At 37.6% G+C, this 15,353-nt stretch overlaps 2 protein-coding genes across 3 annotated transcripts; both read left to right on the top strand.

Annotated features, from left to right (window-relative positions):
* The first annotated feature begins 580 nt into the window (after positions 1-580).
* LOC122646279 (probable peroxygenase 4) lies at positions 581-4,817 on the top strand. Its single transcript, XM_043839807.1, has 6 exons — positions 581-637; positions 770-865; positions 1,022-1,107; positions 3,575-3,666; positions 4,390-4,515; positions 4,602-4,817. Exons 1-6 carry the CDS (start codon positions 592-594, stop codon positions 4,747-4,749), a joined length of 594 nt encoding a protein of 197 aa, XP_043695742.1. The 5' UTR covers positions 581-591; the 3' UTR covers positions 4,750-4,817.
* A 7,414-nt stretch (positions 4,818-12,231) lies between these two features.
* On the top strand, positions 12,232-14,643 carry LOC122646294 (plasmodesmata-located protein 7-like). 2 transcript variants are annotated; one of them, XM_043839829.1, is made up of 3 exons: positions 12,232-13,008; positions 14,050-14,178; positions 14,279-14,643. In XM_043839829.1, exons 1-3 carry the CDS (start codon positions 12,279-12,281, stop codon positions 14,290-14,292), a joined length of 873 nt encoding a protein of 290 aa, XP_043695764.1. In that variant the 5' UTR covers positions 12,232-12,278; the 3' UTR covers positions 14,293-14,643. The 2 variants fall into 2 exon arrangements, with proteins under 2 accessions (XP_043695764.1, XP_043695763.1); XM_043839828.1 differs by having other exon boundaries at positions 14,050-14,181.
* Positions 14,644-15,353: the final 710 nt, after the last annotated feature.

Below are 15,353 nucleotides of genomic sequence, written 5' to 3'. Positions count from 1 at the left end.
GGAGCAGAAGAATCTTCCCTCATGTGTTTTTAGGTATTTTTTACTGTAATCTTACCCAAAAAAATATTGCTTTACTTTGCTTGCAGGTTCAGAGCTTCACCGAATAAAATGATGATGAATGAAGGCAGGCAGGCCAAGGCCTGACGTTTCGTGAGAAGCTGATTTAGTATTTGTTAATGGCGTGTGGACCATCGGATGCTAAGTTGCTAAACCCGGTGGAGAAACGTAAACGATACAAGTGTAGAACTACATGTGTGGCGTAAAAGCATGAAAGCTCCGTTCACATTCCCCAATCCGCTGAAGAAAAAGCCATCGAAGATTGAAGTATCTAACCTTCCTTTTCTATTCTATAACCTATTTATACTTAGCTTTCTTCTCTTTATTCTTCTAACTGTCTAACTCGTCCAAAAATGGATGTGTAACCAAAGCCCACAAAAAAGATTTAGAATTTTGAAAAAAAGGGCTCCCTTATACACGATTCTCTGTCTTTTCTCTTTTGAAATACCCATCCTTCGATTCTGACCTTACTCCTCCCTCCTCCAACCCCACAAAGCCCTCTTCAGATCTCTCGTTTATTTTTTTTCTTCTATAATGGCTTCCTCTTCTGTTGCACTCTCTGATGATACAAAAAACCAGGGTAAGTTCTTCTGACATGATTTGCCTCTTTTTTTTTTCAAATGATTCAAACTGGGTTTCTTTTGTTTTGTTTGTGTTCTTCTCCCTATGTCTCTATTTTAGATATTTACTGAAACTGAAAAAACAGTTGCAGATATCTATGGCGACGATCTGGAACCTCTTCAAAAGCATGCGGCTTTCTTCGACAGGAACAAAGACGGGCTTATCTACCCTTGGGAAACCTTCAAAGGTTCTTCCTTTCCTTTCCTTTCCTTTTTCCTTCCTTTCTCGTCATATATATGGTTTAAAGTACTGGTTTTTTATTCTTTTTCGAACCCCCTCTTTCAAATTTCTAACATCTCTCTGCTTCTTCTACTTCTTTTTCCATGTTTTCATGAAATTTCAGGGTTCCGTGCGATCGGCTCTGGGATTCCTCTGTCTACCGTTGCTTCTATCTTCATTAATGTCGCTCTCAGTGGTAAAACTCGTCCTGTAAGTCTCTCTACTTTCCCAAATCTCTCTGGTTTCTTCGTGAGAACTGGGTCCATATGTTTCTATAATGCTTTTCAAAAAGTTGGAAACACATCGAAGCCAACACCTAGGCAGGAGGAGTTGCAGGACTGCGAGAGCCCATCTGATCTATAATTTTAAATTGCAGAATCATCCATTAAATTATAGTTTTAGACATCTCTGGCAAATGAAGTTTAAGGACGACCTGGGCTTTCATAATCTTTCTTTATAGTGTATTTTTTTTTTTCTTTTTCTAATTAACTTATGGGTAAACTACACGTACCCCCTTATAATGCACCCAATATTCCTCGTAACCGCCTCTTTAATATTCCCCGTACTACCTCTGTTTTACACCCCAAATGCCAGATAAGTTCAATCCGTTAAATACCACCATTATATGCCAAAATTTTGACTATTTTACCTTTTGCTCTATTTTCTTAAATCTGGAAAGACTTAATTATCCTCATTTATTTGTTGTCCTAAACTAATTAAAAATGACTATTTTACCCTTTGTTTTATTTTTATAAATGAAAAGACCTAATTGCCCTTATTTATGTATTACCCTGACCTAATTTGAAAAGACTATTTTACCCCTAGATACTCATTCCTAAAAACCCCAAAATGCCCTCATCTTCCCCAAATCATCATCTTCTTTTACATACCCACCACCACCACCGCCATAATTGGACTTTAGAAGAACCCTAGAGCCCTGAGCCTCTTAATCCCTGATTATGGATCAGAAAGACACTAAACTGTTCACTCTCTATCAAACGGTTGGAATTGGCACATTGTTTTATCATGTCACAGAATTTGGTGGCCATTAAGATAAGCTTATCCGCATTAATTAATGCGCCATGAAGAAGGGAAGGAGTGACCCATCAATTACTTCCTTGGGTCAGCCTCAGATATGAGGAATAAGAACCGCAAGATTTTTTTTTTGGTAAAGAGAAATTCATTGACCGAAAAAGCCAATACAACCAATGGCTTCATCTTCACACAGACTTAGAAGCCAAGGAGAGGTAAGAGGCCAAACTTTCGGGACTCAACCAAAGGGCAGACCTGGCCAAGGAATCAGCCACAGAATTGGCAGACCTTGGAACAAAGGAGAAAGCACAATCATCAAAAGATTTTTGTAAAAGAACAATATCATGATAGATGCTGCTAATAGTAATATCCGGACTAGAAAAAGCGATCTGGTTGATTAAACTGGAGCAGTCAGATTCTACCAAAATCTTCTTGAAACCGCCCTTGATAGCCAGCAATAGACCAGATCGAATGGCTATAGCTTCTCCAATAAAGGCAGAGTCACAATGAACCCCAAAGGAATACGCCGAGAGAGGAAGGCCTCTATGATCTCTTATGATACTCCCAATCCCACCTTTATTCGAACCTTTTACCCAAGCAGCATCCACATTCAATTTAACCCAAGGAGCCGAGGGAGGAGTCCAGTTAACAGCCAATGACTGAGTAGAAGATGGAGCAAATTCAGTAGGAATAGGAATGATGGCTATTGAAAAATATTAAACCAAGAAATAAATATGATAAAAGTTTGTTGGTCTGCCGACCAGATAATGAAGTTTATAGTCGGAGCAATAGAACATGTAAATTGAATAATTAACTCTTCCTTATATACGAAGTGTCTGAAATACTCCCAGACTCATGATTTTGTCCATCCAACTCCCCAAACAATGATTGCGCCACCGACAAGCAAATTACTATTGCTTATTCTTTAACCTTCTGAATTATTGAACTGTTAGATGGTTGGGGTTTTGCTGAACTGAAAAACTTATAGGGATTGCTTTGTATCAGACATAGGTTGGGCCATCTCTTGGGTTAAAATCTGTTCTGTTAGATGGAGTTTTTATAACAAAATGCTGTTATTCATATTGCCTACAAGGCCCCCTGTTTGGATCCTTGAGAATCTGAATGCCAGGAGAGTAATTATCGCGTTGTATCAGGTGGGCTCAATAGGGGAGTCAGACCATATTGTTTTCTTATCTAGTTGATCCCAATACGGATCAGCCATATTGGACAATTTTGCCCCCTCTCCCCCCCCCCCCCCCAGATTCTGATAATTTTTTTGACTATTTTGCCCTCCCTGGTTTTGTACCAACAATCCGGTATCAAGCTGGTATCGATATCGGCCATGGCCGATCCAATTCTGATACCTTAATCCATGGCTTTCTCCACACCCTGTAAAACTATGCTTTAGAATACATTTGAGTTGAGTTTCTACAAATCAATCCTTGTACTAGTTGTTGCTAACAATGTCTTTCCCCTAATTTTATCTCTTGAAAGGGCAATTCTGACAAGCTTCTCTTTCTTTTTCTCCTGATTCAAAATATTGCATTAATTGATTCTTTGGGCTAGCCTGTCTCATTCTAATCTCAATTTATGTTTTTCATATTTATCCTAACTAAGATCCATTGCCTCATCATCTCTGCTGTAGGGAAAATTCTCTCTTCTCTTCCCTATTGAGGTAAAGAACATTCAGAAAGGCAAACATGGGAGCGACAGTGGTGTCTATGATACAGAAGGAAGGTAAAGATCCTATACACTTTCATTATTGAGTGCCATCCTATACATTGCACCAAGTAGAAAATGTCTGCTGAGAATGTTTACATATCTAATATCTTCAAATCTTTTAACTATACCTGTTGTGCTATTGAGAAATCACCAACCTTCAATGTTGTTTTAAACAACTCCAATTTTCTACAACAGTTGAATGCATGTCCTTCAATCTAGATCATCCTTACAATAGGCAGTCTTCGAATAGACCCATCTGATTATCCTAGTCATGTGATGAGGTTAACTAATAACAAAATAGCAAACTAGTCACTAATATGTCTTTTGATTGATTTTATTTTCTATCCATTTCCCATCAACATAGTGTTAGGAATTAACAATGCAGCAGAACAACGATTGACAGAAGAAATAACAAAACAGGATCACACACACACAAAACATAAAGGTTTACGTGGATAAACCAGAATTGGGGAAGAATCAACAGTTCTTCCTGGATTAAACTGAGATCAGGCTTCACCAATAACACAGAGTGCCTATAGATTGGATTGCACAGTTTGAAACTCATGGAAAAATATTTGGCAAAGTAAATCCTCTTTAGAGAAACATTTTATTTGTACAGAACTTACTAAATATTAATTTACATACCTTTAGTATGGAATGAAGCTTTCAAACCTTTACTTTGTCTCCGATGCTGTTTCATCGTTCTGTTTCTCTAATGTCAATTTTGATGTTGTTCAGATTCGTTCCAGAAAAGTTTGAGCAGATCTTTCATAAACATGCCCATACTAATCCAAACGCTTTAACATCAAAAGAGTTATCTGAATTGCTCAAGGACAACCGGGTTCCTAAAGACTACGCAGGATGGTTAGTATGTCATTCTAATTAGTGTTTTATATCTTTATGGCTTTCTTTAAAACCTAACGAGTTAAAAATTATGGACTTGGTGGTAGGTTGGGCGCCTGGACGGAATGGAAGGTATTATACCTCTTGGGCAAAGACAAAAATGGTTTTCTAGACAAAGATACCATTAGAGGTGTTTATGATGGAACCCTCTTTGAAAAGTTGGAGGAGAGAACAGCAGCTCACAAAAAAGCATAATTGACTAAAATGACAAGATTTAGTACTACAATGATTCATTTTATGCTTGTTAGTACTCTCAATTAATGTGTGTAAAGTTGAAGGAAAAAAAAAAGGAAACATTTCTTATTGGAATTATTCGTGTACCTTTCTCCTGAAAGAGCAGATTGTTTGTAGAAATTTGTGTAGTTTCTTACACATGTACTTATGCTGTATTTTACTTGGAAAGTTTGGAGGAAACAGAGTTGAATGAGTGTAGTAGTAGTAGCAGTAGTAGTAGCAGCAGCATTAGTAATAGTAGACATGAACTACTAATATCTACAGTGTACAATGGTCAATAAGCCTCAAGATATTGCTAAAAATACTAGCTGTTTCAAAATCATCTCATAAATTGTTTATACTTGCACTGACTCTACATTGCAGAGCACCTCTGGATGTGCTAGATTTCAACCCAAAAGCTCGAACTATTAGTTGGAGGGGCTAAGTGGCTAACTAGTATATGAAGACATCAAATGTCCTATGTCCAGTCGTCTATCACAAGGACCCATCATATCCATCCTATTCTGCCATTTGGCAAGAAAACATAAACTAATAAAAATAAAATGTCACTAATCGGTCACCTTTGATCGTAATCTTCTATAGATCATCAGTGTTTACTTCTGAGCAGGAAGCAACACAACAGTCACTCAAAGATCCAATCCCAATTAAACCTTACCTCACTTTCATGAAGCCTTCTTGTATTTCAATTTGTAGTCCCTGTTAGAATCAGCAACAACAGACAACAATCCATGGAAGTCTATTTCAAACACAACCAAATATATGTGCTTCTAAGGTGTTTGCTCGGTGGTCTACGTGAAAGATGTTTAGATCTTGGAGAGAATCCCCTTGAAAATCTAGGAACAAAACAGATCACTAACATGAAATAGAGTAAATTGGAAGAAGAAAACCAAACCCACCTCAGAAAGCTAGGTTGCCTGCTTACTGCAATCATGTTCTGAGCAGCCAAATTAACTTCCCTATAAGCTAAACACAGAGTCACTAACGATTGTCTTGATATACCAAGGAACAGTAACAAGTCCAGAAGTAAAGCTTTTAGAAAGAGAAGAGACAATCACTTCAGAGTTCCCTTCCACCCAGTGGCAAAGTCACATAATTCCAAGTAAAGGGAGCCTTCAAAATGCATTTACAATCAGCCCAGGCTTCTGTAGTTCGTGATTCAATGTTTCTTTCCAGCATATACCATCATAAGAGCCTAAAAAGCCTCCAATTGATGCAGGAAAATTCTTGCACCCAGAATTTAGACTTAGGGGTGCAAGTTTGGCCCGGTAAGACCAAGCCCGCCCTGAGCCGAACATAGCCTGGGTTGGGCTTTTCAGCCCGCTAGATGGGCCAGGACTGAGATTTTCAGGCCCAGGGCAGGGTCAGGCTGGGCTTGGATTGAGGCCTCAATCTGAGCCCAACCCAATCCACTTTGCTTGGCCTTGTATATATAAATAGGGATAAAGAATGCCGCGAGGCTCCAGCGCTTAGACAAAGAAGCGTGCGAAAATATCATGCTGCCCCAATGAAAGGTAGAAATTTCGCCCCAAGGTGATGTTTGCGGGTACGCTCACAATGGCCAGCGCAAACCCAACCTGGCTGGTTAAGGTGACCTAAGGTTGAGCTGGGGTTTTAGAAAACCCAGCCCAAACCCAACCTGGCTGGTTGCACCCCTAGCTAGATTTTGTGGCAATTGGGTTGGACTTTAATTAATGATATTTGATTCAGGCCTGCCCAAACACTGGGTTATATTGGGCCTAGCAGGCCAGGCCGCCCTTTTGCCACCCATATCTCATGTAGATCATAGAATGCTCTACCCCTTACTCCTTTTAGGAATTAGAATTGTAATAAAAATAAATTGACAGGGTTGGCCACAATGAGAAATGTAATTGTTTCATATTGAGAAACTTCCTGCAACTCATGAATATTATCAGGAACTTCCCATGCCTTCGATTTAAATTCATATGCACCCTTTATCAGTATCTCAAGTGCTTGAATCTCAATAGCCTACACATTGCTGATCATCTTAAAAAGATAACCAGCAATCTAACAAACTGTTGGATTTTAAAGGTAAGGAACCCTTTCAAGAATAGTCCCACATTGGTTTCTAACAAGTGGAATGACTAGCTTATAAGTAGACTTATAAGGGTATCTCCCTTCTCTCATGTGTTGGATTGTGTTCGGGGTGCTTTTTCAAACACCACACTTATACATGTATAATTGTATATGTATACATAGAGACACTATGTATGTATACATGTACTTATACAGATACACCTATATGTGTACATGCATTTCTGTATCTATAAACTATAAATAGAAACATGTATTTATATCTGTACTTGTATTTGTATGGTCAACCCGATCTGCACAAATTTGGGGCATTCAAAAACCTTAAGAAGAGTATTCATATATGATTCAACTTCACTAGAGTTAGTTGTGATACAAGAGAACAGTTTTGCATACTTGATATGAGAAGAGGATCTCCATACTTACAATTTTACTTGATGCGTGATTGTTACTAAAAGTTATATTTCTTTTATGGGCTTATGTTCTCTGTGCCGCAGCGCAGCCTACTCCCAAACACATGGGCCTGCCATTCAGGGGAGTAGGATGGTCATTTCGCCCACCCCCATGTGTCTGGGCACGCGCAGATTGCACCCCTGGCACAGAAAACATTCTCCCTTCTTTTATTATTGTAAATTGTAACTTAACATGTGATACATAATTTTCAGACAAGTCTATGCCTGTTGCCTGATACTATTTATAATACAAACTCACTAGTGTTTTAAGCCTATATCTTTATCTTTAAGGTTATGTTTGTTTAATGGAGAAAAGTGAAAAACTTGTACTTGTTTCCCACAAATTACCACAAATGTGACTATTTGGTTAGAACAAGTGGGACAAGTTCATTAAATGCATTTATTTTTGTCTGGTGAGATGACACTCCTCTTTTTCCCACCCCATTTACTTTCAAAATTGTAATCATACAAACCATACACTAAATCCCATAAGGTTAACCGACTTTTAGGACAATGGAATGGTAGATATACACAACACACACCATATGTGTGATTAAACCCACGCATCCAATGCACACAACGTAACTTTTTTTTATTTTTTATGAAAATGTAATCATACAAACCACACACCAATCCCAAATGATTTATTTCATTTCCTTTCTTTGTCAAACCACACATCAATCCAATCCACAACATGTGGGATCCACCCTCACAAGTGTCTCAACCTTTTTTATCTGTCAAACGAACAAACGGGGCCTAAGGAAATTGAAATGATAGAAACCATTCCCCCACGAAGTCAAGAGGAAATGGTCCGAGTCAAGATTGACCCCGTGGTAGAACTACATATACTCTCTCTCTCTCTCTCTCTCTCTCTCTCTCTCTCCCTCTTCCTGCAAATTAATGGAATTAATGGAATGACAAGTCACCATCGTGACAAAGGTGAAATATTTTTCTCAATTTCATGGAAATGGTCTGAGTCGAGGTTGACCCTCGTACAAATAACATCTTCTAACATTCTACTCATGGTTCTAAATATCGGTATTGTATCGTCTATATTGAGCGATACGTACTGATTTTACTAGTCATTGATATCAATACTATGCCGATACTGTATCGATAGCACAGTACGGATAAAGAGTAAAATGGTCAAAAAACTCATTCTTTAAGGAAATTCATGAATATTTTAAATTGAAGTTTTGGAGGAAAGGGGTTGGGAAGCCACCATCTAAGCTTGGAAAAACAAAATGAGAATGGGGTTGGTCGGGTATTACATGAGAAGGTCCGCGTGGGCAACGAAGCATCTAAAAGTATATAGACAAACCCCAATTGTACGTATAACTTAAAAATAATTTTGTTAAAAATGACTTTACATTATTGAATGAGACCCCTTACCTCTTCCATCTCTTTCCTCTTATATTGCTTTATGTGGGAACAACAACCATGGATTGGACCTCCTCCATGATGGATAAAACTATATGACAAACCAAATTAAATTAAACAAGTCCCCATCAACCCCTCCCCCACCCAAGCAATGGTTGATGGAGAGAGAGAAAGAGGTCAAAGCATGGCTCACGTTTTTACATGAAGTTTTTTATTATTATATTTGCATGTAAATGGTGAGGTGGGAAATTGTAATCTTTTTTTATTGCCTTTTTCTTATCCTCAAAAGAATTTAATATAAAAATAAAATAATTTTAAAGTGACTTGTAATTATGTCATTATTAAAAATTACATATTATTCATCAAAAAAAAAAACAATCAAATTTTTTTAGTAGAAATGTAAAATGGTAGGATTGGATTATAATAAAAGGGCATAAAAGTGCCACAGAAAAATAATATTAACGAATACCCTAACATCACGAGATTCTTGACAAAGGAGTCTTATAGTAACCAAATCAGTTGTCTCAAAAATAATTTTTATTTTACTATCTCTAATTAACAAAAATCATGATGCCCCAAGATTTGTTCGTATCAGAGTCATAATGCTCTTCTGTCAATCTTCTCATTATGCTAGTAAAACCCTAAAGTCAATGAAAGAAGCCAAAAATATGAATATGTGAAAAAGGCAATGGAATTAATGCTCGCTTAAGAGCTTGCCTGATGGTTGTTGTCAATAGATATATCAATTCCTCTCAATGCACTGATGCTTGGCATATGTATCATCAATTAAGTATTAGTTTCCTGCTTTACAAGGTGTGTGGTCTTCTTGGTCCCCATTTTTGCCCCTTCTATACGTCTCTTGTATGTCCCTTAGTGGTTGCTTACACACACACACACAAAAAAAAAAAAAAAAAAGACGAAAAACACATTCAAAATGACACATAAGAAGGCGAGGAAGGAGGGCGAAAACTAAACCTTCACGCATAAATTTCCCAAATAGTAAATTCTCCAACCTCAATTCTATTAAACTATTATTAATTATCTCAACTAAATGGGATCAGCTACATGAATCTTTCTTCATCATTCAGCTTGATTTAAATTCTGGTAGTATGACCTTCCACCAACCAAAACTTAGAAATTCTAATTGCATTACATTAAAGCCAAATGGGATGGAATGAATTCTAATAAGGGTACATATAAGAGAAGGTGTGTGTTTTGGGGTGGGGAAGATGGAATTCCATTTGTTACTATTTTCATATATGTATATATGGAATGATGAGTTGGGTTTTTTCTAAACATAAAGATTCTTTCATCAAAATCTTAAAATATGAATGCCCTTGAGTTTGAGTTTGAGTTTGAATGAGTTTAATTGTTAAGATTCCCACCTCAATTATCAAGTTAGGTGAAATATATTCTTAGATAGTAATGGTCCAAAGTGAGCCCTCTTGTTCTTTCAAACTAAAAACAAAAGCTGGACAGCTCCTTCACTACATGGGAGAAGAGATTTGATCAATCAGTTATTGGGACCTTTTTTTTTTATTCTTTATTTCTACTTCTTCAATATATGGGAGAAATTCATTGCAGTTAAACATTTCTCTTGAATAAATGAATTAAGGGCTGATGTTCTCTGTGTGGGGGTGTGTGGCCCTTTGAGTACGGGGCCAATGAAAATGTGAGTTGACACATTGGGGGTGGGGCAGTCATTTCGATCCCCCCTGTGTGTCTGATTGTGGGCGGCTCTCTCTCTCTCTCTCTCAGAACTTTTCTCCATTTCTCCATAAATTAAATTGTCTTGTTTACTGTCAACTTAAGATTCTATTCCTATAAAACTTTTAAGCAGTTTACGATAGTGACCAAACTAGAGCTCCTTAGAATTAAGAAACCACAACATAACAAAACAAAACTCTCCATAATTTTCTATTACACAATGGACAAAATGGAAGGACTTGCTGGTCAATAAAAATGGACTTATCATTCACTGTTAATTATATGTCAAATTAAATAAGAATTAAGAGTTAACCTTATATGGTTTTGTTTTAAGGGGATATACAAAACCGAAAATCATTGTTTCATAATTTTCTTTCAAATGGTCAATTTTAGATCACCTAATCTGGACCCACATAACCTATAGTTGTGACCATTTGGTCCAATCCACCTTATATATTGTGTAAAATAGATCATTTTTTTAACAAATGCGATATGCACCCTTTTCTGAAGCTCTCTCATTCTCTCTCCTTATTTAATGATGTGGATCTCTTACATACAAATCAACATCCACCGAAACTTTTCTCTTCTTTCAAACGTGTATGATGTCAATATAAAAGGACAGTGTCCGATCTATCTTGGTTTGCTTGGATGGTCCAATCCGGTTCTTAAGCTTTAGCTACGGTCTACCTGGCCTGCATGTATCAAATGCTAAATGAACCAAGTCTGGTCAGGTGTGACCTGAAATTGAAAGACTTTGGGGTTGGCTCGGCCCATTTGATTCCAAATCATATATGTGAGGTGAACATGGCAACTCCATCATTGGGGGTGGAAATAGCTGTCTTTTGTCTAGATTTGTGTGTAAAGAAATGTAAAGGAATTGACAATCTAAGAAAATGAAAAACACTAAAAAGCAACTAGAAGAAGAAAAAAAAATCATCAAAAACCTCAGAATCCTTAATTCCCTTCTGAAACATTATCTCTTTCTTCACTCTTAAAACAAAAATGGAAAAAAGAGAAAGTACGAGGGAAAAGAAGAGCTCAATCTTTTACCAAGCTTTCTCTTCTCCCTTGTACTGACTTATCTTTTCAATGTGTCTATGATTGATATAGATAGTCCTGTCTTTGTTGCTCATGTGACCATGGTTTGAGGAATTGTTATCGAACCGATCGATTTGTAATGGTATTGATGGAGATTGATATTGATTCTTGATTGATCCTGTATTAATGGATTAATACGAACAAGGATAAAGATGTTTAAAAAAATCTTTTTTTTTTTTAAGAAAATAAGGGTAAACTTGATCGATTCAAACCGATACAGACCGATCCGGATCAGTATCGGCTGATACCGATACCGATTACTAAAACCTTACTTGGGACAAGGCATTATGATGCATGTAATGTCGAATCTGGATTGGACCAGCTGGTCGAACCAGTTCGCATAATATGACCCGAATAGTGGGATTTATTAAAAAAACCACCGGTTTGTTTTGGCGAGAAAAGTCCAAGTTCGATAGACTTTGACCCAAACACATGTTACACGGTTCCAGGATTACCTAATCCTGTCACGCACTTTTAACCCTCATTAGTACTAAATGATTGGTTTCCTTTCAGCTCCAGAAACTTTCCTACTTAGTATCAAACGGAAAACCCGGAGTTGGTCTTTAATCAAACCAGAAACCTGACCAATTTCTGGCCCAGAAAATCTTGTGGGTGGGAACCACTTGATCAGACGGTACCAGTACCAGAAGCAGAAGTCCTTTCTTAAATCTCACTCAGAGAATGTCTCAGGGATAATATCTCCCACCATCAAACGGTCCATAGTCTCTCTCATCTCTCACTTAAATCCCCCCTCAAGTCATTCGACAAAGAATTAGCAGAGAAAGCAAAGCAAAGCAGAGAGCCATGTACAGAGCTTATGGATTTCCTCCTTTGTTCCTTCTCCTCACTCTCTTCCTCTCCCTCTCATCTCTCCCAAACCCATCAACTGCAGACACCAATTCCTTCATCTACGGTGGTTGTTCTCAGCTCACATACTCTCCGGGCTCAGCTTACGAGTCCAACCTCAACTCGCTCCTCACCTCGCTTGTCAACTCAGCCACCTACTCTTCTTTCAACAAACTAACCTTCTCCGGCTCTACCCAACAAGACGTTGTTTACGGTCTCTACCAATGCCAAGGCGATCTCTCCATGCCCGATTGTTCCAACTGTATTCAACGAGCAGTGAGTCAACTCGGTATCCTCTGTCCGAGTTCTACGGGTGGCGCAGTACAGTTGCAAGGCTGCTTCATCAAATATGATAACACATCTTTCTTGGGTGTGGAAGACAAGACGGTTGTCGTGAAGAAGTGTGGACCGCCGGTCAGTTATGAATCGGACCTGATAAGCCAGAGGGATGCGGTGTTGAACGGTCTGGCCAGTGGTGGTGGGTTATACCGGGTCGGTGGGTCTGGGGAAGTACAAGGTGTAGCTCAGTGTGTGGGTGACCTGAGTGCCAACGAATGTCAGGATTGCTTGTCGTCTGCGATCGGACGGCTGCGGAGCGAGTGTGGTGCAGCGGCGTACGGTGATATGTTCTTGGGTAAGTGTTATGTGAGGTATTCCACCGGTGGAGATCATTCCCATGGGAGCAACGGTAAGGGGTTTCACACATCATCATATCTTCATGGTGGTTTCTGGTTTTAGTTCTTGCATCCTTGATTAGTATAGGTAGAAGAATTTGAACGTCAAGAAATTTTACAGAAATCTCCTTGCATCTTGTTGAATTTACCCCTGCCGCCCTGGGTTATTGGGTGTGTTTATAAATTTTTAAATTTACATAAATAACCTATAATCCTGACTAAATTTATATGTTTTGATCAAGGAGATCATGGTGGTTAGGAATTTCAGGAGGGATTGTTTGTCTGATTGAGTTACATGATTAGTGTTTTATGATGAACTAACTTTAGAGCATGAGAGCCGTTTGATCAAAATCCTAGGGCTGAGAAAATTGTTTCACATGGAGTATCCGAGAAGTCACTTAATATTGATTTAGGATTAAGTTTTTCTTAACCCATCATGGTGAAGAGATTCGTGATGTGATACTATGATTGGACTCTAAGTTCATTATTAACTAACACCTCCTATTGTTTATAGTTCATTTGAGCCAAAAATCTTCTCTGATGTGATGGATGAAGAGATTTTTTCTTCACTTAGAGAGAAATTGGATCCCTCTAATTATATTGAATCAAAAGGTGAAGAAATATTTAAATTTTATGTAGAGAAGACTTTGAAATATACCCTTTTGATCTGAGTGAACCATTTTTTTATCAATCTCATGAGGGACCTAAGGCCTCCATGTTTAATCACTTTCTCTCATTGTGACACAATGGGAGAAGAATCCAATGTTTGATGAAGATGTGATAGTTAAAGAAAAGGATTATGTCCCAAAATTGGTTGAAATTAGTTTGAAGAATAAAGCTAATTAAACCTTAGTTTTTGAGAAAAAGAAACTGAAATGACTTATAGTTGTGTGTGGTTTTTGAATTGATTTTGATGTAAAGAAAGCAATATTTCTCGTCTCATGCAAAAAAGGAAAACAAAAGAAGAAAAATTATTGATGAGAAATTTTTTGATCTTTTCTTGAAGACAAGAGAATATTTTCATAAAATTCTTACTCTCTTATTGTGAACCACAGGTTCTTCTTCTTCTTCTTCTCAACAAAATCAGACTTCAAAGACTCTCGCGATTATTATTGGAATGTTGGCTTTGGTTGCTCTGATCATAATTTTTGTTTCTTTCATAAGCAGAGCCATTGAAAGGAGAAATAGTATGACCCCTTTAATTACTTTCTACATAATTATTTGTTTTTTTAATTTTTCTTATTTATCTTTTTAATTTCTAAATTTTTCTTTTCTCTGGTGTAGGTGGAGGTAAATAATAATTAAGTGGAAGCTCCTGTAACTTGGCTTTCGGTGGCTCTTTTGATTCACTTTTCTTCCATGCTTTTCTACATTTCTTTCTGTTGATCTTTTTGGAGTTTCTTTTGTGTTTCCTTTCAAAGGGAGACTGATAAAGAGAAGAAGAAAGGAAGGATGAGTGGAAGCAGTTACCTTGGTACAAGTGACAAAAGTTTAGAAAGTTGTGAGGAGAAAGGAGAAGCCTAAGATTCCACATTCTCCCCACCCCCCACTTAACAAAGTTGTCCTAAAACTGTGTAGAAAGCAAAAATGCAAATTCTTTTGTGAAAGTGCAGATGATATATAATGTGGAATGTCTGTTTTAGTTAGGTAATTTGAAGTCAAAATGTTATTATTTGTTTGTTCTTATGAGGAGGATTTTTATAAATTAAGCCTACTTTTTCAGTAGTTCTTCAATCTCATTGTTAATTCAATGTGATTCAATCAAAATTTTACGATGACTTCCATGGTTTTGTGCTACTAATTCCAAAACAAAATCATCGATTAAGATGCTTATTTCGCAGCTAAATTATCAAAATGCATCTCATTAAGCATCCGAGATGGGTTTTCTATCAAATAGAAATTTAAAGAGTATAAATTTCGAATAGCCTTTTTTATTTGGGGGCGTTGTTTTCTGGGTGGGACACAGGGGTCATGCCAGGCACGCCAGCCAATGAGAGTGCATGCTGTGGCACAAAAGGGGGCGGAATTTTTACCATACATGGGGGCATGGCGGTCATTCTGGCCCCTACATCCCACACAGAAAACATTCTCCCTTTGTTTTTTTATATCTATATTGATTAATTGACCATAGGTCTCCTACCCTACATTCATCCACATGATATGAATTATGAAGCATACAAGTTAGTGTTGTGGAGTCTATGTTATAGGCAACAAAAAGAAAGTAGATTGTGTTTGTATCTTCTCTCTCTCTCTCTCTCATCAATTATCACAAAGCTCTTGGTAATTCTTATGGCCTAGGAGTTTTCCATAAGGTGGATCAGTCAATCTAGTTACAGTAAGATGGTTGGGAAAGATAACT

This window comes from Telopea speciosissima, chromosome 11, assembly GCF_018873765.1.
Source record: "Telopea speciosissima isolate NSW1024214 ecotype Mountain lineage chromosome 11, Tspe_v1, whole genome shotgun sequence".
Lineage (NCBI taxonomy): Eukaryota > Viridiplantae > Streptophyta > Magnoliopsida > Proteales > Proteaceae > Telopea > Telopea speciosissima.
Note: the sequence above shows the minus strand (reverse complement) of the source record. Positions and strands in the feature narration are given on the sequence as shown.

What these genes read in the sequence shown, in the direction of transcription:
- LOC122646294 (XM_043839828.1), top strand. Translation starts at nt 12,279, where the DNA reads ATGTACAGAGCTTATGGATTTCCTCCTTTGTTCCTTCTCCTCACTCTC. An exon ending in TCATTCCCATGGGAGCAACG is followed by an intron (nt 13,009 to 14,049) that starts GTAAGGGGTTTC and finishes TGTGAACCACAG; the next exon opens with GTTCTTCTTCTTCTTCTTCT.
- LOC122646279 (XM_043839807.1), top strand. Translation starts at nt 592, where the DNA reads ATGGCTTCCTCTTCTGTTGCACTCTCTGATGATACAAAAAACCAGG. An exon ending in TCAGTGGTAAAACTCGTCCT is followed by an intron (nt 1,108 to 3,574) that starts GTAAGTCTCTCT and finishes TCTCTGCTGTAG; the next exon opens with GGAAAATTCTCTCTTCTCTT. An exon ending in GTCTATGATACAGAAGGAAG is followed by an intron (nt 3,667 to 4,389) that starts GTAAAGATCCTA and finishes GATGTTGTTCAG; the next exon opens with ATTCGTTCCAGAAAAGTTTG.